Raw genomic sequence first — 26,050 nt, 5'->3', positions numbered from 1 at the left:
TACCGATGATATGAATGTGAACTGTATAATAATTGTATTGTATGGTTTATATGTATCCATTTATTATTTGTTTATATGATTATAGCCATTGTATGATGTTCACTATATCTGTGTTTATGAAGGAATCTATCCCTTGTTCCATATGGAAATTGTCTTGCCCATTGAGGTCAACTTCATAAACAAACAAACAAAAGATAAATAACACAACAAATGCAGTCAAACAGCCTCTACAAATAAACACACAAACCCATTATTGCAAAGAGACTCTTTTTTTCATTTTAATAAGCATATATTCCTTGTTTTACTTTAAAAATAAAGGATGAAGCATAGCTAGTATAAACTTATATGAGTAGATTAAAACCTAACTGACATGAGCAGTAAGTATGTCAAACATTTGGCTTGAGTAACGAGTACAGGAATATTTTTATTATATGTGTGTGTGTGTGTGTGTGTGTGTGTGTGTGTGTGTGTGTGTGTGTGTGTGTGTGTGTGTGTGTGTGTGTGTGTGTGTGTGTTTTGTTTAGCTGAATTTCATGAAGAAAAAAAGCCTTGAACTTGGCAATTTATAAAAATGTAGATGAATAAACTGCAATCCCTTTCTTCCCTTTCTCGTGATAAGTATCTTTTATAATTATAACTGTCAATGGCTGTCAAACTGTCAGCCTGAACGAGAAGTTTGCTATGGCTGGAACAACATATAACCTGTACTGCATAAGGAGTTACAAGACTTAGTTTACTAAAAAAAAAAAAAAAAAAGAAATCACTCATATAACACAGTTACATAGCGAAATTCAGGAACTTGGGTGGGAGGTTGGCATAATGGTTAAGGTGTTTACCTTACAGACATGACATGCAGCGTTTGATTCTCACATGGGGTAACTGGCTAGGCTTAAAATTGTCCACAAGGGCAGTTAGCCTAGTATTAATCTATGAACTTAAACTTCACTGTACATTATCTGTAATGTCAAGTCATGGCCTGGTTGGTGTTAGTTAACTCTAAAGGGGGCAACTGAATTCTGTAATTTTAGCCATGCCATGTTAGGTAGGTCTTTAAGGGAACAAGCAAGTTTTATGGTTTGAAAAGCTGATGTTTCCTGTTTCGTCCCAAAATTCTGTTCTGTGCTATTCAGCCAATTGCAACATTTCCAGTAGTGCAAACAATGGTCTGCCCTTCCCTTTTGCACATTAGAAGTTTAAATTACTTCTGAAAATAGGCAGTCTGCATGTCTTTTAAAGGTTTTCAATGTAAATCTTACTGAGAGGAGAAGTAAGACCCCAGAGTTGTTCTGAAATTATCAAGATAAGGAGACAGATATTCTTTTAAGATGTCTAGTGCTGGAACTAGCTTTTGTCTGAGTTCTTCAACACTTTGGCCTAATTTTTCTCTGACGTCTGAGCTGTAATGGGCTGCCTTTTGCTGGAGGTTTTCTATGTGAAACTTTACCTTCTCCCTCAGAGTTTCAGCATGTGGTGTGACTTTCTCACTCAGTTCAGCTACAGCAGTATTTAATTTCTCACGAAATTCTGTAGCGTATGGTTCCAGCTTCTCCTTTAGCTCTTGTGCATTTTTCTGCGACGTAGTTTTCAGCTGCTCGGCTATGGGCACAAGCCTATCCCGGTACTCTTCCACATGCTTATTTAACTTCTGCCGGAAACCTGCAACAAAAGGTGCAAGCTTGTTACGAACATCTTCAAAATCTGCTGTAATCCGTTCACGTAGCCCTGCAGTATCCTCCAACAATCGCTGCTGCAAGCCTTGGGAGTAAGGGACCAGTGTTTTCTGAAGGTCATCAGTGTAGCTATCCAGTTTGTTAATGGTGTCTAAGACTTTTAGGCTAAAGAAAAGAGATTTTAACATAAAACATTTATTTAAAATGCTACTTAGAAGGATAAAACATGATTATTTACAACAGATATTTAATAAGCATTTAATAGATTTTAATTCTAATATTGCATTCTCAATTGAGAACCAGTAATATACTTAGCTGTCTTTGATTTGCAACATTCTGTTTGCCTTGAGGTTGTACCGGAATAACACTGAATATGTCTAAGGTAGAAAAGTGGAGTACAGAGAGATACATACATACACATATATACTTGCACAAATATAGACACACATACACACACAAAATGACTTCTAATATGTGAATCCCTTATAAACTTTAAGATAGAAGGCTGGTGTTTCCTAGGGCAATATGAGACACCACATGGTACCCCTTCTTTAATAGGTTCATAGGTTCATAGGCTCATACTAGGCTATCTGCCCTAGGGCATTTATAAGCCTAGCCAGAGTGTGTTTGGCTTTTGCCACCCATTTTAAATTAATTTTGCTATGCGTTTTTTGAGGTTAGTATACTGTGCCTCTGTCTAACAGTGACACAGAAGTGATAGCCGGGGTAAACCTACGATCTCCCATCCACTCATCAAGATTCCTCTTGAAGAGAGTCAATGTGGGACTCTGCCTAACCTGGACTGGGATTTTATTCCAGAGTGAAGGGAGCCTCTGGGTTATGAATCTGTCCCTCCAGCATGTCCTATTTATTTCAGTGCTGAGGTTCAAGTCTCTCGGCATAGCTCGATGGGATTTGGATTTTCTGAGGTGCAGCATGTCCATTAATTCTGGGTTGGACATGGCTTTATACGTCAGGCACAGATCGCCTCTGAACAGGCGGTATGCCACTGAGTAGAGCTGGAGTTTCTTTAACCGGGCAGCATATGGCATCTGTTTGAGCCCTTTGATCCTCTTGGTGAGGTACTTTTGGGGTCTTTCCAGTTGCTGCAGGTGTCTGGTAAGGTACATCCCAAAAGGGGCATTGTACTCAATTATGGGCCTGATGAGGGATGAGTAAAGAGGTACGATGACCTCCCCTGATCAAGATGTGAATCCCTTCATGATTAGGTGGGCTATATAAAATGTTTTTCTAACCACTTTGGCCACGTGGTTGTCAAATGAGAGATTGCTATCAACTTGGGTCCCCAGGTCCCTAATGACTTCTTTTGTTCTTAATGGATTACCACCTATGTGGTAATTTGTGGGCACTTCGTTTTTGCCAAAGGGGATGACTATACACTTTTTGGCGTTTAGCTTGAGGCCATGGCTCTGGCACCAGTTGTCTGTTTCTATGAGGCCCTTTTGGAGGATGCTTGTGTCGGCTGGAGAGTTGATTATGGCACCCAGTTTGCAGTCATCTGTGAACTTGGTCAGCCACAGTCCTTCTGTGTTGGCCTGTACCACCGAGAAATATATACCGAACAAGAGAGGTCCCAGGACTGAGCCTTGTGGGACGCCACTTGTAACTGGTTTGGAGTCTGACATGGCTCCAGCAATTCTAACCATGTGGGTTCTGTCCTTGAGCCAGTTTGCAACCCATCTAGTGACATAGGGGTTTATATTTAAGCTGGTGAGCTTATCTATAATGCCCGAGTGGGGTATTGTATCGAAGGCTTTTGTGAGGTCCAGGTAGGCTGTGTGGACCACCTTCCCTCGTCAATGGCCTTGGTGACTGTTTCAAAGAAATCAACCAGGTTTAAGAGGCAGGATCTGCCCTTAACAAAGCCAAACTGGGTAGGATCCAGTGTCTGTAGGTCCCCAATATCTTTATTTATGAGGTCCATGATGATCCTTTCCATAGCTTTGCAGACCAAGCTAGTCAGGCTTATGGGGCGATAGTTTCCAGGATCCGCTGAGGCACCACCTTTGTGGAGAGGGACCACTGTTGCTGTACGCCACTCTTTGGGTACATATCCTGTAGTAAGGCTAAGATTGAACAGTAGTTTTATGTTTGGGTTTAGCTCTTCTTGGAGTTCATGTAGGACACAGCCCAGGACACCATCTGGTCCCATTGATGCTGTGTTTTTTGCTTTGGAGAGGGCGGCTCTTACCTGAGCATCTGAGATGTCAGGGGGCAGCACTCTGTTGGGATAGATATTTGCCCTTTTGGTGGGGAGGGGGGGAGAAGTTTGCACTGAACCTGTCAGCTAGGATGTTGGCAATGTCTGTGGGCTCGGTGTATTTTTTGTCATTTTGGACTAATTCTGAGCATATCTGGGAATTCCCACCCAGGTTCCTAACATAACTAAAGAAAGCCTTGTGATTATCCTTAGTGTCCTGTGCAATTTTTCTCTCGAAGCTGGCCTTAGACGATTTTATGAGTGCCTGTAGCTTTTTGCTAATACTGATCAGAGATGCCTTCCCTTTTGGGGATTTTGCTCTATCATGTAGTAGCTTCCTCCTTCTATTGTATAGTTTGTTTATGGCTGGGGTCCACCAGACAGGACATCTGCCTTTGGAGGATTGGGTCTTGGTTTTATTTGGGATTGCATGATCCATGCATTCCTGAAGGTGTTCATAGAATGCGTTTATAAAGGATTCTGCGGTCTGGGCAGATTTTCCACAGGCCCGGGGCTTTGAAGGATTCCGCCTCGGTTTTGAGGCGTGTTAAATTTGCTTAAGAGAAGTTTTTCACTGTGGTTTTCTGGGCAGGGGTGGGGTCGGGATGTGAATATCCAGTGAGATTAGTTTATGGTCTGATCTTACCAGTGAGGGATACACTTCTGGTCTGGAGCATAGTGTCCCCATGTTGGTGATGATCAGGTCCAGTATGTTTTCCCTCTTGTGGGAGTGGTAACAAGTTGTTCCATAGCATTTGAGTTTATAAATTCTAGGAACCTTTGGGCTGGGTGTTGGAGCTAGAGTAATGCTCCCAGTCTATGTTTGGGTAGTTGAAGTCGCCCAATATAATGGTGTTTGGAGAGACCTTCATATTTTCCAGTATTCTCAGGAAGGCCAAGTGGGGTTCCTGTGTTTGGGAGGGTGGTCTGTAGCAGGCTATAAACTGGAAGGCAGTTTTACCCACAGTTAGTTGCACATGGATAGTCTCTGATGCTTCGTGCTGTGCCACCAACCTGGAGGTGTGGGTATCTTTGACGAATATTGATACTCCCCCTCCTTTTGTGGTTCGGTCCAAGTTTTGGGGCCGAAAAGTATGGTATGAGGTATAACCTGGTAGTGCTGGGGTGCTCTCGGGAGCCTTGAGCCAGGTTTCTGTTACTGCACAGATATCGATGTTCTCCATGCTAAGGAGAGTTTCGAGTGCGTGCATCTTGAGGTTTAGACTTCTGGCGTCGAGTAGCATTACTCTTAGTTTCTTATCCCTTGTGATACCTATGGAGGTGGGTTTGTCTTTTGAGCCTAGCCTAAAAAAGGCACTATGGGGGTAGCAAGAGCCTTTGCCAATATCCAAAAGCCCAGGGGTGACAGGTGCAAGCCGTCCCTAGCGAAGCATCGTGGCTTGTTGAGCATGTCATCCCAGGCTGACAGGCATTGGATCCCCTTTGAATGACACCAGTACTTAAGCCAATTGTTGAAATTGATCATCTTGTCTTCATATTGTGGCATCATTCTTGGTGAGGGTAAGATGCTACTTAAGGTCAGGGTCATACCGGCCTGGGCTACATGCTCAGAGAGCTCCTCTATGTCTCTTTTCATGTAGTCCGGGGAGGTACGTCTCAGGTCATTCACACCAGCATGGACAATGACTGAGTCATATTTGTACTTGCCTTGGAGTGACCTGAGTGCTTGTGTTATGTGGCGGATCCTAGCGCCCGACAGGCAGCTCACCGTGACCCTCTCCTTGTTCAGCCTGGTGAGCGGGACGTCAGTGTGCCTGACGATAGAGTCACCTATTACAAGTGTATCAGGTGTGTTGTTTAGCCTTAAGGGCTGTGACTGTTCGCACACTGGCTTTGTGAGTTATGTGTTGCACGTGTTTTGTTTTGGGGTAGCGGTTGCTTGGGTGTCTGCTTTGGAGGTCTCTGCTGCTTAGGCAGATTTTTATTTAGAGCCTCCCGAGTATGTTTTTGTGTGTTTATGTGTTTGGTTTGTTGTCGTGGTAGGTCTATGTGAGACTGGAATTGTAGTGAGTGTGGTTTCCTTCTCCTCCTGACTGGTTACGCCAGTACTGAGTTGAGAGAGCTTAGCCTCCAGTTTGGCTATATGGTTGCATCTCTCACATGTGTTGGAATTTGTTGGGAGGAGGAGAGGGTTGTCTGTGTACATGAGGCAGTTGTAACATTGCCTCAAGATTCCCAGATTCACCTGCTGGACCGGAGAGGAGATTGACAACTGACCTTTGGACATGCTAGAATAGTATTGGGAATTCCTTTATAATTGAAAAAAGGGCCAATGGGGAACAAGGTACTCAAGGGAGTTTGTGAGGGTGTAGTGCTTTTAATTTTTTAGAGCTGACTTATATAATTGCTTTAGTGAGCAAGTGCCAGGTAACTTAAATGCAATGTGTTACAGGTAACTTAAATGCAAAACGACAAACAGTAACTTTCTTACAAGTGAAACAAGGAAATAAGTACAGTAAGCAATGCAGATATCACTAGGGATCCACAGAAGTGCTAAAAGGCCGCGTTTTAGGTGGAATTAGCATTTCAGGGAAATAAACAAACAAGCATACAAATAAAGCTAGATTCAGCAGGCCTGGATCTAGTCTATGCTACAGCAAACAAGGTGTACCAATTTCAGTAAGAAACAGTTAGAATATGCAGGCACTATAAGCCTTTAACCAGATATTCCTTGCTCAGAAGGGCAGAGTCCAGCCTCTCCTCCCACAAGAGTGCAGACCGCAATCCTTCCTAACGTAAAATAACTGGCCTGAAGCCCAAGTGCTTAAGCCAGAACTAATACACTTTTAGAATAACAGACATTGAGCTCTCAATCAGCAGTTCCTAACTTAGAAGGATGTAAGCTGCCTGTCCTGCCACCACAGTGCAGGCCACAAACCTTCCTAATGTAAAACAACTGGTCTGAAGCCCAAGTGCTTAATCCAAAAGACTTAGAAATGATAGCTACACTTTAATCAAGTTACTACCAGCAGTAATAAATACAACTGAATACTTTAAAAAATGCCTGGATTAGTGATCAAGTTATACAAACAAAGCTAGATTCAACAGGTCTGGATCTAGTTTATGCTACAGCAAACGAGGTGTACCAATTTCAGTAAGAAGCAGTTCAAATATGCAGGCACTATAAGCTTTAACCAGAAATTCCCAGCTCAGAAGGACAGAGTCCAGCCTCTCCTCCCACAAGAGTGCAGAACACGAACCCTCTTAATGTAAAATAACTGGCCTCAAGCCCAAGTGCTTAAACCAGAATTAATACACTTTTAGAATAACAGACACTGAGCCCTCAATCAGCAGTTCCCAACTTAGAAGGATGTAAGCTACCTGTTCTGCCACTACAGTGCAGACCACAAACCTTCCTAATGTAAAACTGGTCTGAAGCCCAGGTGCTACTCGATGAAGGGCAGACAGGGCAAAAGTAAGGAATACAAAATAATGTGAGTAATCTTAGCACACTGTTTGTCAGTGTTTGCTACTTACCAATGGATCCAGACCATCCATGTGTCAATTGCCCCATAATATCTTTCCCAGGCACATCATACAGTCACATACCTCCCAACCTCTTAGAGCAAGAAATCTGGGCAAAGCCATAAATAAAAGTGGGACAAAAGCCCAAAAATAGGGACAATTTTTAAATATTGCTCTTACAAACTTAGAAAGTTGATTGAATAACAGGTTTTGCATTACTATGAATTTTCTGAAGGATATGAAGTCTGAAACTCAAATATCTGTCATTGTTTTCTAACTTCAGTCTTTAATGATTTGCCACTAATTTGCCAGGAAACTACAATTTTATGAAAAATGGACAAAAAATGTGAGACAAAAATCTGGGCATTCTGCGAAAATCTGTACAGTTGAGAGGTATGAGTCAGGATGGTAAGTCCCAGGGTAAGGCTACAAGTGTCTTCAGAGAAAAGTACAATCAGGTGATTAGATAGATGCATATGACAGTAAGATCTAGGATTTGAAGTTCAGTTCTTCATCTGTAGGAATGTCATCCTCCTCAGCACCCCCTCCCCCCCAAAGAGGGAATACTTAATTATATGCTAGGTTTTGTAAATACACTCCTCCAAAGAATTGTATAATCTTACGTATAAGGCAAAACATTTCAAGCATTACTGGCATTTTATATTCCACATGGGGTTAAACATTATGAAGGCAGATTAGTATTAAACTTATATAGGCATTATAGACCGAATAAGTGAAGGCTGTGGAATTCAGGCAAGTTTCTTTGCATTCACTGTAATATGCCAGGTACTAAACATGAACTGCCAAACAAAATCACTTCTGTAGGTAGGATGTATTTGATGGTAATACAAGCTTGTGTTGTAATTGTAATGACTAGCAATAACCATTCAAACATAGCATATAGTGTTTGCAAATGTCACAAGTGCAAACTATAATGAGTAAATAAATAAATAATGTGAAAATGCACTGCACAAAGAAAAGTAAATTCCAAAAGCTGGACAAGCTGAGAGCCCACAAGAAGAAACATTTAAAAAGTCCATTTTAGGTACATTTCTACTGTCTGACAATTATCACAGAGAATTAAGGCTATAATAAGTTAACAACTAGCTTCCTGTATTCCACTCCACAGTTTGATTCCCTCGGCCTTCACTTGCCTGTTGTATGATTCTGAGCAAGTTATTTAACCAGACAGCTGTCTTGGGTAATATAAAATGTAGCTAGGCTCCTCTGTGGGTCTCATTGTCTACATGCATACTGATTACCTAAGGCCCTACTTATGTTACTGTATCTACTAGAATGCTTTTTTTTCTTTATGTTTAAGGTCAATTTCATGAAAGCATGGATAACATTCTGCTGGACTACAGCATTTCATCTCTTGAATGGATACCCATGCCTGTCCAAGAAAGATAGCTGAAACACAGAAAAAGTTGTTAAGATCTTTGATCATGACTTACTCAAGCTGCCTGCCAATGTCAGTGGCTTCAAACTGTTCAAAGTACTGTTTGGTAGTCTCCTTCCCGGTATTTATATATTCCTTAATACTGGCAAATACCTCCTCAATAGGGTTTGCTGGAGGGGCATCCTGCTGCCACAGAATATTAGCTTGGGACCCTGGTCAAAAAAGCAAAGCATTGTTACTATTACATAGCTCAACAGTGAAATGAATACTCAAGAAAATGTTGCAAAATGGGCAAAAACACAGGTAAAAATAAAAAGAATTTGTGGACAAAATACATAAACTGGCAAAAATGTAACAAAGTCTGAGCTGCAAGAGTCTATCTTCAGGTAAACAATGTCCAATAATAACTTGAAGACATCTGTTGCTACACACCTCGGATATCTCCCAAAGTTCAAACCAAATCAATTATACTACAATGTCGCAGTATAATGTAAAGGACTTTTAATGGAAATCTCAGAGGTGCAATAAGCACAATGCCAGCACAAGACTGTTTCTGTACCCATGAGTATTGTATCAATATCACTCACAGCACACCCTAAACCCATGAGTACTGTATCAGTATCACTTACAGCACACCCTAAACCTATGAGTACTGTATCAGTATCACTCACAGCACACCCAAACCCACGAGTACTGTATCAATATCACTCACAGCACACCCTAAACCCATAAGTACTGTATCAGTATCACTCACAGCACACCCAAACCCACGAGTACTGTATCAATATCACTCACAGCACACCCTAAACCCATGAGTATTGTATTAGTATCACTCACAGCACACCCTAAACCTATGAGTACTGTATCAGTATCACTCACAGCACACCCAAACCCACGAGTACTGTATCAATATCACTCACAGCACACCCTAAACCTATGAGTACTGTATCAGTATCACTCACAGCACACCCAAACCCACGAGTACTGTATCAATATCACTCACAGCACACCCTAAACCCATGAGTATTGTATCAATATCACTCACAGCACACCCTAATCCCATGAGTACTGTATCAATATCACTCACAGCACACCCTAAACCCATGAGTATTGTATCAATATCACTCACAGCACACCCTAAACCCATGAGTACTGTATCAGTATCACTCACAGCACACCCTAAACCCATGAGTATTGTATCAATATCACTCACAGCACACCCTAAACCCATGAGTACTGTATCAGTATCACTCACAGCACACCCTAAACCCATGAGTACTGTATCAGTATCACTCACAGCACACCCCAAACCCATGAGTACTGTATCAGTATCACTCACAGCACTCCCTAAACCCATGAGTACTGTATCAGTATCACACACAGCACACCCTAAACCCATGAGTACTGTATCAGTATCACTCACAGCACACCCTAAACCTATGAGTACTGTATCAGTATCATGCACAGCACACCCTAAACCCATGAGTACTGTATCAGTATCACGCACAGCACACCCTAAACCCATGAGTACTGTATCAGTATCACGCACAGCACACCCTAAACCCATGAGTACTGTATCAGTATCACTCACAGCACACCCTAAACCCATGAGTACTGTATCAGTATCACTCACAGCACACCCCAAACCCATGAGTACTGTATCAGTATCACGCACAGCACACCCTAAACCCATGAGTACTGTATCAGTATCACGCACAGCACACCCTAAACCCATGAGTACTGTATCACTATCATGCACAGCACACCCTAAACCCATGAGTACTGTATCAGTATCACTCACAGCACACCCCAAACCCATGAGTACTGTATCAGTATCACGCACAGCACACCCTAAACCCATGAGTACTGTATCAGTATCACTCACAGCACACCCTAAACCCATGAGTACTGTATCAGTATCACTCACAGCACACCCCAAACCCATGAGTACTGTATCAGTATCATGCACAGCACACCCTAAATTAGATTATCACTTGTGTAAGTTGGATCTAAGCAGGTTTAAAGAGAAGGAAAAAGAAGACTAAAATTCTGAACACATACATGTTGGATTTTGTTGACTCATTGAAACTACTAGAATTTATTTTGCATTTACTAATCTTTTACCACACACAAAAGTCAAGAACAAATTAGGCCTGCTGGGGATATTATGTGCAGTTTGCTGAAACAGTTGCTCAAGTCAAACTTTCCTCAGCACGGTGTTTCAGAACTGCCAATTTGAAAATCAGAATGATAAACACTAGATTTTTTTCTAAGGTTGACTATCTGGTAACCTTGATGTTAGGTAGTTCATAAGAGTATTGGCAGGTTCAGCACCCAACATGGAAAGTATAGGGGAGAGACAGAGAGAGTGACTTGTCCTCACAAAATACATTTTTGATACTTTGTGATTTACAGTCCTGTGATTAACTTGTACTTTTACAAAAAAAATGTCTGCTCCTCACACCTGCACTGTAATGTTAACACACTAGTCTACCTTGCTTATCCTAGTAGCTATAGTCTCCTACAAAACTTAAATTGACCCCTTCTCATAACTCTATCACAATGGCCTTTGTTATGAATGTCTGTCTTGTTTGTTCAATGTGACCTTGAATTCCAGGGTAAGGCTACTACTGCATCCATGGAGGAGTACTACCAGCTAATAGAATAAATGCAGATCACAATAAGATCTAGGCTTTTTAGAAGTTCAGTTCTTCATCTTCAGGAATGTCATCCTCCTAACATCCCCTCCCCAACAAAAATGAAATACTGGACTGTTCCCATCCCCTAAATATGAGTGACAGTTTTGTGCAAATATCACATAATATAAACAAATACTTTTTCATACTTTTGAAAAAATGTCATCCTCTTATTTCACTGCATGTTGTCTTGTTTTAATGTGTCCTTTACTCTTGCAAAATAATTTATTTAAGTTTCTTTACCAGGGTAGTGCACTAATCTCACTGAACTAATTTAGGGCACAGCCTATGGTAATTACATTTTCCTGTTTTTGAGGTAAGCAGGTTCGAGATTTAATAGTACAGTCTAACTTGCTGCAATACTTTGACAGTGATAAATTCTGTATGACTTCTGAGTGACAGAGTCCAAAAGGAGGTCTAGGTATTTTTGTTGAGGTAAATGTCTGGTGACCTTGGTCAGTGTAAGTAGTACTGGTGTGTCTTTAGTTTTTCTGTGGCAACAAATGTTCAATTGTCAGGCACTTAGGCAGCGAGACATATCTCTGTGGTGCATTTAATTGAGGACACATGGCTGAATTTACATTTAGCTGCAGAGAAATGTGGCTGTTGTGAATTCCCTGTGGGCAAAGAGAAGTACTGACTGCCATGCCCATGGCTTTAATAACCAAGTGCATGGGGGCAGAAGTAATGAGTGTTGTGTCCAGTGTACAGTACTTACTTATGTAACTACAATATGTAGGAGTGTGCTACAGCAGGGAGGAAATCTTGCATGCTACTGTAGCCACATTTATACTCCAGTATACATTTTAGGTAATTTTTCCTAGACACTGTGAAGGAGGAAGTGGTCCACACAAACCTGTTATAAAGGCACTGCCCATTGTGCACCACATATTTTTCTGCCACTGACATGCCCACTGGTCAGCCTGCTGCTGATGCTTCCCATACTGACTGCTGTCTCATGTTGCACTGGGTGCCATGGATATTATTTTCCCTCTGTGCACCTGGTTATTGAAATTGTGGGCATAGCATCACATTCTTTTTCTTTTTGCCCACAGGTAATTCACAACAGCCATATTTCTCTGCAGCTGAATGTCACTTCAGCCATGTGCCCCCAACCATATGTACCTCAAGGAAGTTTCTCACTGCCTAGGTGCCTAAACCTGTCATAACTGCTATTTTAAAAGCCCACTGTGCAATACCCAATCCTACAGTAAGTTTAATCCTGCTTGTAGCTTTATCTGCAAGTAGGAGGAAGGTTCATCTGAGTTTTGCAATAGGATGTCATTTGTGTACATTGTTGCCCTAAGACTAAAGTGATCCTGTTTGACATTACTTATGAAAAACAAAAACAATATTGGTCCCAAAAATGAGTCTTGTGATAATCCATAATTAAAGCTTCCAATGTCAAAAGGTGTGCCTGCAGTGCTAACCTCTGTGTCTCACTAGAAAGGTAGCTGCATACATATTAGAATGACTCCCAGAGCAAAAATACGCTGTTCCAACTGTTTAGCAGGAGATGGTGGTCAGCTGTTTCTTAAAGTCATAGTTATACAGACAAATAGTCCTCCTGTCAGTAGTCCATCATTCATATTGTTACAAATGGTGCTATTGACTATGTAAATAGCAATCCCTGTACTGAATCCCTTTCAGCATCTATGATGTATGAATGACAGTAGCCCATAGATGTTAATATGAATATTTGGGTGCAGAACATTTTTAAATATTTTATTTATGGGACTTGATTTATCTGTTGGTCTATAATCTTCAATCAATTCAAGCAGTAATACAGATTCTTCAGGAGGAGGAGTAGGAAGTAATTGCATTACAAGATCGCTGGCTTAGGCTGCAAGGCATTAACATGGGTTCTGCAGGGAATAGAAGGTCTGTTAGCACTTTATTCATACCAGTGAGGGATTCTGTTTAATGGTTTAACTTCATTGAATCATGGGTTCAATGAACATTGATTTGACAAAGTGCAGGACTCCATATGTGTATATATAAAGAGAGAGAGTTGCAGACACTGTATCTAATATACAGATACACCAACATCTGTTTGGTTGACAGCATTTGGTATACAGGTATGCAAGATCAACAGTCCCTGGGTAAGGTAATATTCTCTTTCCCAGAGGACAGTGTAATCTCAGAGTTAGTATATATAATTAACAGGGAGTGTGGGGGTGCAGGGGGCTAGCCCACCCACAAAAACACTTGTGTTTAGTTTAATCCACTCAGGGATGATCCCCAGGGCATCCATAGAACATGTTGGTTTTTGTTGCTTCAGTGTTATTGTATCAGTTATCTGGGTTTTGATGTAGCTTTTTATGAAATGCAGTGCCCTGCATGCATAGATATATATAATTATAGATAGATGGATTGACATAGATATACATACATACGTGTGTGTGTGTGTGTGTGTGTGTGTGTGTGTGTGTATGTATATATATATATATATATATATATATATATATATATATATATATATACACACACACACACACACACACACACACACACACACACACACACACACACACACACACACACGGGTCTACTTCATTATATCGAATTACCAGATAACCAAAACTAAAACGACTGAGACGAGAAGAGAGAAATCACACAAGAAAAGAACCTTTACTATGCCAAAATCCAGACCAATGAAACACCACTCACGCAGCACTCGGAGCTTCTGAATATAGATTGCAGTACAGCGAGGACTGGGAAATTTTCCCTTTTCCCCACTGTAATACAATCTTGGAGTTGGAATAAATACTTTGCAGGGAGTGGGGGTGGTGCAGGTGTGCTTGTTCCCCTGCAAAAATGTAGAACAAGGTAGATTTTTTGGTGTTGAAATGCAGCAGGTGGTGTTTTGTTGTTCTGAATTTCAGCATTGTAAATGTTTGGTGTTGTGCTGTTTCATTCTTCAAATCTTGTTCGTTTTAGTTTTGGTTATGTGAACATTTGATAGACTGAAGTAAATCCATACACACACACACACACACACACACACACACACACACACACACACACACACACACACACACACACACACACACACACACACACATCACACATATAATTCATTAGTAAATAGATATTTTAAGTGCTACCACTTAAAATTAAATGACTGGCAAAGGCAGGTTAATTTCTTACCAGTAATAAGGAAGAGAGATATTGTCACTACAAAGATTTTCATGGTGGCTGTGTTTCTTCTGCACATCAGCACCTGCAAATAAATACAAGTTTTTAAGCTTGCAATGATTTTCTTTGAATATATGTACATGATTTTATTTGTATTATTATTTAATCCCCTTTTTATAATCCCCCATGAACTGCTGATTTCTGCTTTCTAATAGATAAAAATCTGTGAACTTCAAACCAGAAAATGCCTGCCCTTAAACCTCAAGATGCGAGACAACAGCCATCCTACAACACTTGCACACAAGCTAGGTATATCCGGCTGCAGGGCTGAAAGTACATTGCTATTAATGCCACACACCCTTACTGGTCTCTGCTCTGGACTGTGACATTACTTTAGAGTCTAAAGGGGAAGCTGCTAAGAAGGTAACTTGGATGAACTATCTATCATTGCTCATTAGTAGATGATTTTACTGTTTTCAGGCACCACTACCTACTAGAATATTATTACTTTAGTTGGGGTAGGAAGATGGAAATTATATGATCTTTCTAAATTATCCTTCCATGACAGACACATATAGAAGAAGCTGTCACACCTCCATCCCCAAACTCTGTCATCCCTCTGTTTGAGCACTGTTTGAAGGTCAGTGGCACAGGTCAGGGAACAGGATGATGATAAAAAAAAAGATCTAATGCAAGGAAACAATTTTTAAAGTAAAAAGTACAAAGTTGCATTTGGAAAAAAAAAACAAATCTCTTATTTTTTTCAGGCTAAATAAACATGTAATACTTACCAAGAGTTGGGGATAGATGCAGTACAGTTGATCAAAGGAAAATTTTCAAAGCTGGTCTGGTTGAGAATGAAAGAAAAACAGGCAAACTACCAAAAGTTTTTTTTTTGCTTTTTGTTTTTTTATGGCAGAGTAAAGCCTCAACACCACCCATGTGGGGGGGGGGGGCATCTCCACCCAATACTTTAATTCTTAAGGTCAGTTATAAATCTTTTGCAGGTTATTTATTCAGTCTCAACTAAACAAGTTTCAAAATTCCAACCTCTCAACAGACATTACGAATCCCGTAAAAGAAACATACCTGGAATTTTAATATAAGTAACAATAGCAAGTATAGAGCATACTTTACTTGGACAGAGCAGCTGTCAGGACAGTTGGGAAAAGAACAAATAACAACTGTTTAAGTATTGCAAAAGATGGAATGCAAATTACAGAGACCAGCGAAAGCATACACGTTTTAAAGGCATATAACAACTCATTAAAATACATACCATACAAAGAATGATGAAAATCTTTCTATAGTAGTCCTTTGGAAATCAACGTACAAAGAGAACAATCACAAGTAAATCACAAGTGATGTGAGGATCAAAGGGAGAAACAAATACTGAAATTAAAGACAGAGCCATATCCAACACTAGGTGACCTAGGCAGTTGCCTAGGACCTATGTTGTCTGAGGGCCTGATATAAAAATAAAATCATTTGTTAATAAAATGTCCAGAGATGTCCATATAAAAACTGGACAGCTTTATAAACTCATGGGAGACTTATGTCAAAAAGAGCAGTAAGCACGCTTTAGACACCTCTAGGATAATATCCAAAAGTAAACATTACATGTAAGCACCGCAGGAGATTAAAGCAGATTGCAGATGGTCATCCAGCATGAATCTGGGCTGACTGAAGCCAGAGCAAGTCCACTGTCAAAACAGTGAGTGTAACATTCTAATGCATTTATGTTAGCCATCAGCCACGAGAGACTTCCAGCACAGATCAGTCTGTGTAACATCCTAACATTTTTGTTATCTGAGAGAGAGAGACAGTGTGTGTGTGTGTGTGTGTGTGTGTGTGTGTGTGTGTGTGTGTGCGCGCACATGTGTGGAGGCATAAAATGCTGCAGTTAGGTTGACGTGTGTAAAATGCCCGGTTAGATTAGCTATCTAGGTAAATGACTTTGTTCACAGTCAAACCCTGAGTCTTGATAATTGGCAAGTCAGTACCTTAAACTTCCACACCAACTGGTAAGTCTCATTTATTTAGTTTGTTTGTTTGTTTGTTTGTAAATCCCTGAGGATCATAGTCTATCAGTGTCAGAATTTCATAGATGCATTATTGAATGTCAGTGGTACAACAAGTAGCATAGTTTCCTTTGATGCAGAAGGCTGTGGGTTCTCTTCCCCCATCAAGTAGATCAATTGCTGACATTACTATGTATCATGGGGAGGTGACTGCTGCACTCTTTAATGTTTGTTTCCTCCTTTGAATGAGATACTTACTAACTGCAAACTGTCTGTTTGCCAGCCATTCTATTTTGCATATCACCAACACTTTTTGCCTATGTTACTTTAAAAAATATATTCTTTAAGGGCAGCAGGCACTGAATCGGTAGATGAAGCATTGAGATGCAAAGTTATTTACAGTTCTCTGTAATGTGGAATTACTCAGATGACAATTTAGCAGAGATTGTGTATATTGACTATTACTTGGTGGATTGTAATGACAGCAGTTTGAGTGGCCTTTTATGGTTGAAATGTTCTGAAGTAGGTAGCCCTATTATTGGTTCATATGTTTTGCTTCACTGCTTACCAGAAAAATGATCAAAACTACAAATTTAAAATTCACTCTAACAAGTGATGAGGTATTAAACAAAGAATATAACTTATTACAATCAGGAAGGTGAATCAAAGAACATATGCATTTTTGCATGGTCCTAACAATGTGTGCAGGGGACCCATGGTTTGAAAACAGCCGAAAGGCACATTTAATCCAAAACTGGGCAGATGCATTTTCTATGAATATGGGTTTCAATGCAATTTCAATGAATGTGAGTTTCAAGAGCAGAGGACTTCTCACTAAGTCTGTTGTCACTGTGAGACTGTATTGTTTTATTTAGCAAATGGCTATCAGTGTTTGTGCTTTAAATTTTGAAATGTAAGTTTTAAATTACATTTAAATATCTGTAATCATTGTAGAAGTAAAGAAGAAAATGTATGCACACTGACAGGTCTGTACAGTGTTGTATTGTAACTGGGGGGGGGGGGTAAGTAATGGGACACTGGAATGGCTGCTGGGGGCTTGGCCCTGATCCATTACCCTGCCTAGGGCTCCATTTGACTATGATCTGGCTCTGATTTAAGGAACATTTAATTGTGGATTATATTCTTTTTCAGGAGAAGTAAAAGAGTAACTACTCCCAGCCTGCTGGTATAATAGCAAGGTGGCAACTTTAATACTGGCACTCTAAGTTCAGTTATCAAGCCCAGAGCAGGATAGCCAGGTAAGCCAAATAGACCTGAGAGTCCAGGAAACTGCTGCCCTGCTTTGGAATTCACTGCCACAGCATCATCTTCTGGAGGAAAGAGGAAGGCAGCCCCATGTAGGAACATATCAGAAGAGAGACGCCTGAAGGCTGCACATGCCAGATCTAGACTATGTGGGACATACAAGACCAGTACTGCATGTACTGCAAGTTTGCATATACAGCCCATCTTGAGTATTTATTTACTTGTATCTGATAACCAGCATGGAGCACTAAATCCACATGGACTTTTTCTAACTCAGTCTGTAAATAAATGACTTCTTTGGAATCACACAATAGGCAACTGGAGCTCAGAGAATCAAAGCCTGGACTATAGGAAGAAGATTATTAATCTATGGGCAGTAGGGCATATATAAATAATAGGATGTGCATTAAAATATTCCACATTCCCTTCAAAATGACAATATGAAAATTGCATAGCTAACAACTGTATAATTTCTCCCACCCATAACACAAAAATTAAGGGAAGGTGGTAATGAAAGAAATGAATGGCCAGGATGAGAGAACATGACGAAAGAGAAAACTGGCAACAAAAGGACATAGGTAATACTTAAGATATAATATATTTTCTAATATAAATCAGCTATTAGTATAAAGCTGCCTGCCAAAAGTGAGTATATATAAAACTGTTATTTTTTAAGGTGTCCTACATTTTCTTACGTCATGATTTGCCAATTACTGCTAATAACAACTCACAATAGCCAACGCTTTTTTTAGAAACCTTTATATATTTGTCTTCCATTCTTCTGTCTGTCATCTCCTAACAAACACTAGCAATGCATGCCCTGTCACCCGGATTGTTTTGTGGGGTCAGGAAATAACAGAAAGCTAAAACTACTTCTCTGTTTTTTCAAAGCTCCACGAGTATCAATATCAACGTTTGACTACATTAGCTCTTGGTAAAATCCAGTTGCATAATTTCAGCATCCTCTGCCATTTGTTGAAGAAGAGGAACACCAGTGTGCCATTTCCAACTAGACAAACAGAATGGCTACAATTATATTGGGATTGCTGAGCAACGACAATATTTTGGAACCATCTCAAGTGCTGGTACCAGCTGTGATAACAAGGACTTACAAAGATCCACTCATAAAATTAAGATTGGTGACATCACCCATGCTTTCATCACATGGCTAACATCTGTTTAATGTCCAGTACATCATCCAACACTGCTTCAGATCAAAAATGTAGATCCTAAACAAGTACCTGCTACAGATATCAGGCACAGAAAGGTTTACTGGGGAAAGACAATGACAATGAACTGGAAGGAAACTATCTAACTTGCCTATTAAGGGTCAGTTTGTGGCAGCAGTCATTCCCAGCTTAGGCTGCTCCTTCATTTAGATGTTGTGACCATCACAAACTTAGCAGCATGCTGAATAAGACTAATGACACACTTTTAACAAAACCAAACACAAGTAACGGCATACTAAAATAAATTAGTATAAAGTGTGGCTCTGACTTTTCTTTTCTTTTGACTTAGCCACCACAGTCACCTTCATTCTGAGGTTTATATAAAAATCAAAAAATCTGAACATAACATTAAGTTACATTCTTTCTTATGTTCAGTAGTACCATCAGGACCTTATTCTAACATTTCAAGAATGTGAACACTTAAATTTTAAGGATGTTGTTACTGAAACCTTTTGGAAGAAAAATATTGATATATATTCAAGTAGCTTCATGTAACTAAAGAATAAATGCGGGCACTGAGCCCTTCAGAGCTTTCCTGCCAACAGACAGAGGGAGGCTGAGCCCTGAAAGGATAATACTAGGAATAACAAAAAATAAATGTCCGTGCCCTGCCATAAAATACACCAAAAAACAAGGGGGAAGGAGGGAGCAGCTACTGCAGCAGTGATCGTTTGAACATCTGCTATTATGGTAAGTTCAATTTACACAACTGTACTGTGTTCTTCATATTGATCACTGTTGCAGTACCTAAGCTATATGGGTAGATGGATTCACTTCATAACACTGAAAGCTCAAAACACTGAAACCAAAACACTGAAACTTCAAGTCTTGAAAACTCAGAACACTGAAACTCAAAACACTGAAAACACATATCATACATATACTGAGTTTAAACAACATAAATCATAGCACTTTGTACCAAGTGTAAGCGGGGGGGAAGCCCACATGCACCCCCCACACCCCCTACTATTTATATATATCAACTCCAAGACTGCACATCACTACACTAAATGCAATCTTGGAGTTGATATATTTAAGTAGCAGGGGGTGTGTGGGGGGGTGCAGCCCCCACATGGGGGAGAAGGGGTGCTTGCCCCTCTGTTTACACTTGGTGGTAAGTGCTATGATTTATGTTGGTTTAAACTCAGTATATGTATGATATGTGTTTTCAGTGTTTTGAGTTTCAGTGTTTTGAGTTTTCAGTCTTTTGAAGTTTCAGTGATTTGGTCTTCTATATTATGAAGTTTTCTCATTCTCAGTGTTTTGAGCTTTCAGCGTTATGAAGTGAATCTGGGTAGATTACCTTTGCTAACCTCATTTGGGAGGTGGAAGGAGAAGAGCCCAGGAACTGCTGGAAAAGGGTCTTAGCAAAGCTTGATCTAGACATAGAGAAGGATTCAAGCTTATAGTGCTTTGTAAATGTATGTACAGAGGACCAAGTGGCAGCTTCTAGAATATTTTTAGAATCCAACCCTTTTCTAAAAGCCATAGATGGAGCCAAGGCCCTGGTGTAGTGGTCCTTGACCCTGCCTGGAATATTTTTGTTATGGTGAGTATAACAAAATGTAATATGTTTAGAGAACCACGTAGAAATGGTCTGTTTCAACACAAGTTGTCCCTTCTTTTTACCTTCACAAAAAATAATTCATCTGAAGATCTGAAAGATTTAGTTCTGTCAATAACATACCTGAGTTGTCTGTGGACATCCAAGGTATGGAGTATCCTTTCTCCCTCATTTTTAGGTAAGAAAACAGGGAAATGGATAGTTTGGCTTAAAGTAAACTTAGATGCCACATTAGACATTAAAAAGGATTCGTTCTCAAAGAAACCTTATCCCTTTTGGAAAATAAGGTAGGGTTGACTCACCATAAGAGCTTGCAAATCAGATAATCTTCTAGCTGACATCAGAGCAATCAGTAAAACTGTTTTTCATGTTAAGAACCTCAAATCAGCCAGATTAGCTACTATGAGACAAAATTAAGATCCCAAAGAGGAGCCATCAGTTTTCTTGGAGGCCTGTTATGCAAAACCCCTCTCAAGAACATTTTGACATGAGACAGTACTAAAAGAGGAGGATCCATGGGCAGACATGCTGAAAGGGATGATAAATGAACCTTGATTGAGGAATACAAAAGGCCATAAGATAGTAACTCATACAAATATTGTAAAATCAGAGGACAACTAGCTCTGAATGGGTGCTGATTATGTTGTTGGCACCAACCAGAATACCTTTTCCATTTGCTAATGTATGATTTTCTAGTACCAGACTTTCTTGCTTCCATTAGTACCTGCTGCACATGCTCAGAAAATAGGTGTCTAAAAGGAAATAGGACCCTGTCTTCCAGGCAGTCAGTTGAAGATGACTGATGGGGTGTGTCAGGCACCCTCATTCTTGTATGAGTAGATTTATTCTGTGAGAAAGCTTGTGGTAATTACCCCTGGCCATTTCCAAAAGAAGGAAAACCATGGTTGCCTAACCTAGAAGGCAATCACCACAATGATCTTGGGGAATACATTTTGAATCTTCAGAAGTAACCCAGATATTAGTGGAAAAGCATATAGGAAAATTCCTGTCCACATTAAAGGAAAGAAAAGGCATCTGTCTTCCAGGCCTTCTTGCATGGAGTCCTGGAACAGAATTTTACCAGTTGATTGTTCAGAGAGGAGACAAAGAGATCTACTTGAGGAGCTACCCACAGATGGATCAAATCTTGGAAGACCCCTTGATCTAGTTTCCATTCGTGAGGGTCTGTCCTGGTCCTGTTCTGTTTGTCTGCCACACAGTTCTGCTCTGACAGAATGTAGGATTCCTGGAGAATGAGACAGTGCTGTGAAGCTATATTCCAAGCTAACATGGCTAATCTGCAGAGGGGGTATGGTCTGGTTCCCCCTTTGCTTGTTGATATACCACATGACTGTGGTATTGTCTGTCACCACTTGAATACATCCCAGGATCAAATATGATTCAGAAAGTTGAATGCCTTGATATGGGCAAGCCACTCCTTGATATGAATGTGCTTCCATCTGTTTTTGATGTCCCACACCTACCCTGCACTTTTATTCCTCCTGAAACTGCTCCCCAAGCAAAGTCTGAAGCATCTGTTATGACTAACTGCTTTGGAGCAGGGAGGAAGTAGGGGAGGCCTGGATTTAAGGATATATGTTTTCTTCATCAAAATATTTATCTTTTGACAAACCCCAGCAGTGGGATCTGAAAAAATAACGGGTGTTGATGCTGGGACCAAAGAGATTTCAGATACCACTGTATTTTTCTTATGTGGAGTCTTGCCAGGGGTATCATGAGAATCATAGATGTCAACAGATCCAAAATCCTGAAGTACTCCCTTGCAGTGACTAAAGTCTAAGTGGAAAACCTTAGAAATAGATCTATATAAAGATCTGTTTTTACCTGTGGAATAAAATCTCTTTGAATTGAGGTGACTAACTGCCATCCCAGGAACACAATCCTGTGTCAGGGAGTCAAGAAAGACTTGATTGTTCTCTTGAAATCCCATCTTGTGCAAGAGATCTCTCACCTAAGAGAGAGAGAGAGATTCCTGACATTTTCAAAACAACTCTGCAAAGATAAGCAAGTCATCTAAATATGCAAAAATATGGATATCCTGTAGCTTGCAATGAGTTATAATTCAAGCTAAACACTTTGTGAACACTCTTAGCACAGTGGATAGTACACATGGTAAGGCAGAGAATTAATAATGAAATACAAACACACAAAATCTTAAAAATGGTCTGAAGTCTGGATGAATAGAGATGTGATGATAAGCATCTGTTAAGTCTAGTATTACCAGGAAACTTGAAAGGGGAAAAAAAGGCAACAGGCTGTGAAGTGACATCATTTTGAATTTGGAAACTGTCACAAACAGGTTTAGGAAAGAAAGATACGGAAATGGTCTCAAAGCATTTTCTTTCTTTGCACTAAATGCCCTTCCACACCTGGGAAGAAGGAACTGGTTCTATCACTCCTTGGGGCAGCATGTGATGAAGGACAGGTGGAAACAAAACAGTCTGATCTGCAGGATGAGAAATGACCCCCTGGAAAGGAGAAATTTCCTCCCACTGTCATCCGTACCCTGAAGAATGATTTTCAAAACCCATTTTTCTGAAACAATCTGTTGCCAAAGAGAAAAAATGGAGATTCAAACGTCCTGAAAGAGAAAAGGGGCCAAGGTGGTAGGGGGTCACAAGGCCTCTTGAATAGTCATTCAGGCTTATTGGACTATCCTGAGTTTTGGGAGGTTTGAGACTTTTTTTTTTTGGAATCCCCTTGCCACTTCTTAAACATCTCTTAACCTGAATTCTGTTGAGATTGTTTATTCTGTTTTTTTTTTTTTTTTTTTTTTGCCAAAATTGGATGAGAAGAAAGAAAAGTCCCTTGGATAATTTGGAAAAAGAGGGCTGAAAAATCTTAGCGAGCCTATGGATCAGCTTGCCCCTTTCATCACACTTTTTGATCACCTCTGCAGCAGAGGGACCAAATACTATATCTCTATGCAAGTGAGAATTTAAAATCTCATTTTTACATCATCTGGGAGGTTCTGAGAAAGCAGCCAAGCAGACCTCCTTAAAACAGTACCAGTGGCCATAGCCCTGGAAGAAGTATCAACAGAGTCATATATACACACTGGAAATAATGAATAGTGACCTGTGCAAAAAACTAAGTTATTTAAACTAGATTTTTCTTCAGAAGAAGAAGCTGTAGATAAAACATTACTCATACTTTCAGAATTTGTCAGAACAAACTTTAATATATGGGCCTGACAATTTGCAATTCTGAAAATCAAAGTTGCAAAAGTATACACTTTTTCCTTATTAGAAACAGTAGGATTTGAAATAATTAAGTGCTTAGCAGCAGTGGAGTCAACTAAGGCTATAGTTGCTGGGTCAGGTTTGGGAATAGTGTATGAAAATTTAAAACACTGTGGAACTTTACATGTCCTATCTGCCTTTTTAGGGACAGCTGGATGACTATCAGGAAAATTGCAGGCAGTAAGACACATATCTTCTAAAGCAGTCAGGACAGGAGGAATGGGTGTAGGTTCTGGAAAATCCTTCTGTAACAGCTCTTAGTATATTCTGAGGGACTGAGAAACCTCAGTGTTCTTCCACTGAAGACAATAGGACATCCTAGCAATAGTATCAAAAAGAGAACCCCAATACGGCGAATCAGAAACTGGATTCTCCTCTGAGTCTGAATCAGTAATATTAGGCCAAAACCCTGAATCTGCCCCTGCATCTTCCTGTTCAGATTCAGAATCTTGAATCCTTCTTTCTTTTACCAGAAGCTACTTTACAGGAAGGATCAACAGCCTGAATTAAACCCTTAGCCAGGCACAGTAAACTGCTTCTATACAAAGAAATTTGAGGATTAATACAGCTTGGTTTTCTGTTACTTTTTGACATAAAAAATGGGGCCAACTGTGTTACTAATGGCAGCCACTGCTTCCCTAGGGATGGGCACAGCATTTTAGCACAACAGGAAACTTCCCCTTTTCCCACTCTCAGAATGACAGGAGTGTCTCTCTCTTGCTCACTGAGGGGACTCCATCAACAGCAGAGGACGCAGCTAACACCAGGTTTATAGTGGCTGTAGGTGCTACACCAGAGGGATCCAAGGTAAAAGATTTGTGATCTGAGGTACAACAAATAGCCACAGCAGAGACACCCACCTGTGGCTGAGGCAAATTGCTAGCCTGTTGTGGTGTAAAGGCTGTTTGCTTAACTTTTTCTTTTTGTGGCTAGAAGAAAGACCAACCATACACCTGGCAGGAAAATGGTGCCTCTTTCCCAGGAAGACAAGCAGCAAATGCCGGTAAAACTATCAGTCCATAAAAGTTACTTTTTTGGCAGAAAAAAAACACAGTAAAAAGCACTTTAAACCACTATGGTGGCCGCATAATGGAAAAACAAACACAGTTTCTCCACAGAAAATATGTTTTCAATTAGCTTACACTACTTTTAAACTGACAGAAAAAATGAGTACTCCATTTGAAAGAACATTTCAGTCTTGAGAGTCTGTTAAAACACTACACTCATAGCTTTAAAATAATTTTCCAGAAGAGGAAATTAATAAAACTACAATAAATTTAAGAACATGGAAGTTTTTTCCCAAAAGGAACTCATCTGCCAAGCAAATAAAAGCAGAAGCTGACCATCTATCCCCAAATGTCACAGAGGAGCATACTCCTCACCGGTAGTAAAGCTCTGAATGGTTTTGTGCCCAAACACATCTTTTAGTCAGCTCAGCTCAAACTGCTTGACAGTTTGGGCGTATGGAATGTGCCCTGAAGCTTTGTAAGCTGGCCAGCTGTTATATCCTTGGCAAGATATAACCCATATATTTAAGGCTACTCCAGCAGTCATCAATACAAAGAACATTGTATGGTTCAAGATACTATTAAGAAATACACAAGATACTGCTACAGCATATAGCATCTCAAATGGTCAAGATTAAACATTTTGTCTAAAAAACTACATGACAAATATAAAATAATTCTGTTCAGTTATAAATCACAGTAACATTCATATACTAGCAAAAATCGAATAGCTCGAATTACTGTATGAAGTTAGCTGGGACCTTGCATTAAGTATGGCCCACATTTAAAGGCAGATGTAAGAGGCAAAATAGATCACTGCCCCAACTGCATGTAGTTAATCCATACATGTAGACAGCCCACCTCACTTCCACTGTCATTAAGGTCTGCAGAAAGTACCTATAAGGCTACTGCTGTAGGGTAGTATTTCCATGTTCTGTTGTAATCTGCTGACCTGTTGCTCTCAGCCTCATAGTCAGACATGAGAAGTGATATGCATTGAATACTAGAAAGACAGGCAGACCAAGTCTCTTTAAAAATACTGCATGGTATTAAAAACATAGCATTTTATTCTTTTTTATCTGTATTCACT

The 26,050-nt window shown here is 40.1% G+C and overlaps 1 protein-coding gene across 1 annotated transcript in view; it reads right to left on the bottom strand.

Moving 5' to 3' along the window:
- Window positions 1-250: 250 nt before the first annotated feature.
- Window positions 251-26,050, bottom strand: part of LOC122808096 (apolipoprotein A-I-like) — a 26,955-nt gene continuing 1,155 nt past the window's right edge. Inside the window, exons 2-4 of the mRNA XM_044079068.1 lie at window positions 14,623-14,695; window positions 8,832-8,988; window positions 251-1,835 (exon numbers count right to left, since the gene is read on the bottom strand). Of these exons, the coding sequence (XP_043935003.1) occupies window positions 1,253-1,835; window positions 8,832-8,988; window positions 14,623-14,689 (807 nt within the window). The 5' untranslated portion in view covers window positions 14,690-14,695 and the 3' untranslated portion in view covers window positions 251-1,252. The remainder of the gene's footprint in view (window positions 1,836-8,831; window positions 8,989-14,622; window positions 14,696-26,050) is intronic.

Source organism: Protopterus annectens, chromosome 8.part0 (assembly GCF_019279795.1).
Source record: "Protopterus annectens isolate FY-2018-M chromosome 8.part0, PAN1.0, whole genome shotgun sequence".
Classification (NCBI taxonomy): domain Eukaryota; kingdom Metazoa; phylum Chordata; order Ceratodontiformes; family Protopteridae; genus Protopterus; species Protopterus annectens.
The sequence above is the reverse complement of the archived record's forward strand: the minus strand, read 5'-3'. Positions and strand labels throughout refer to the sequence as shown.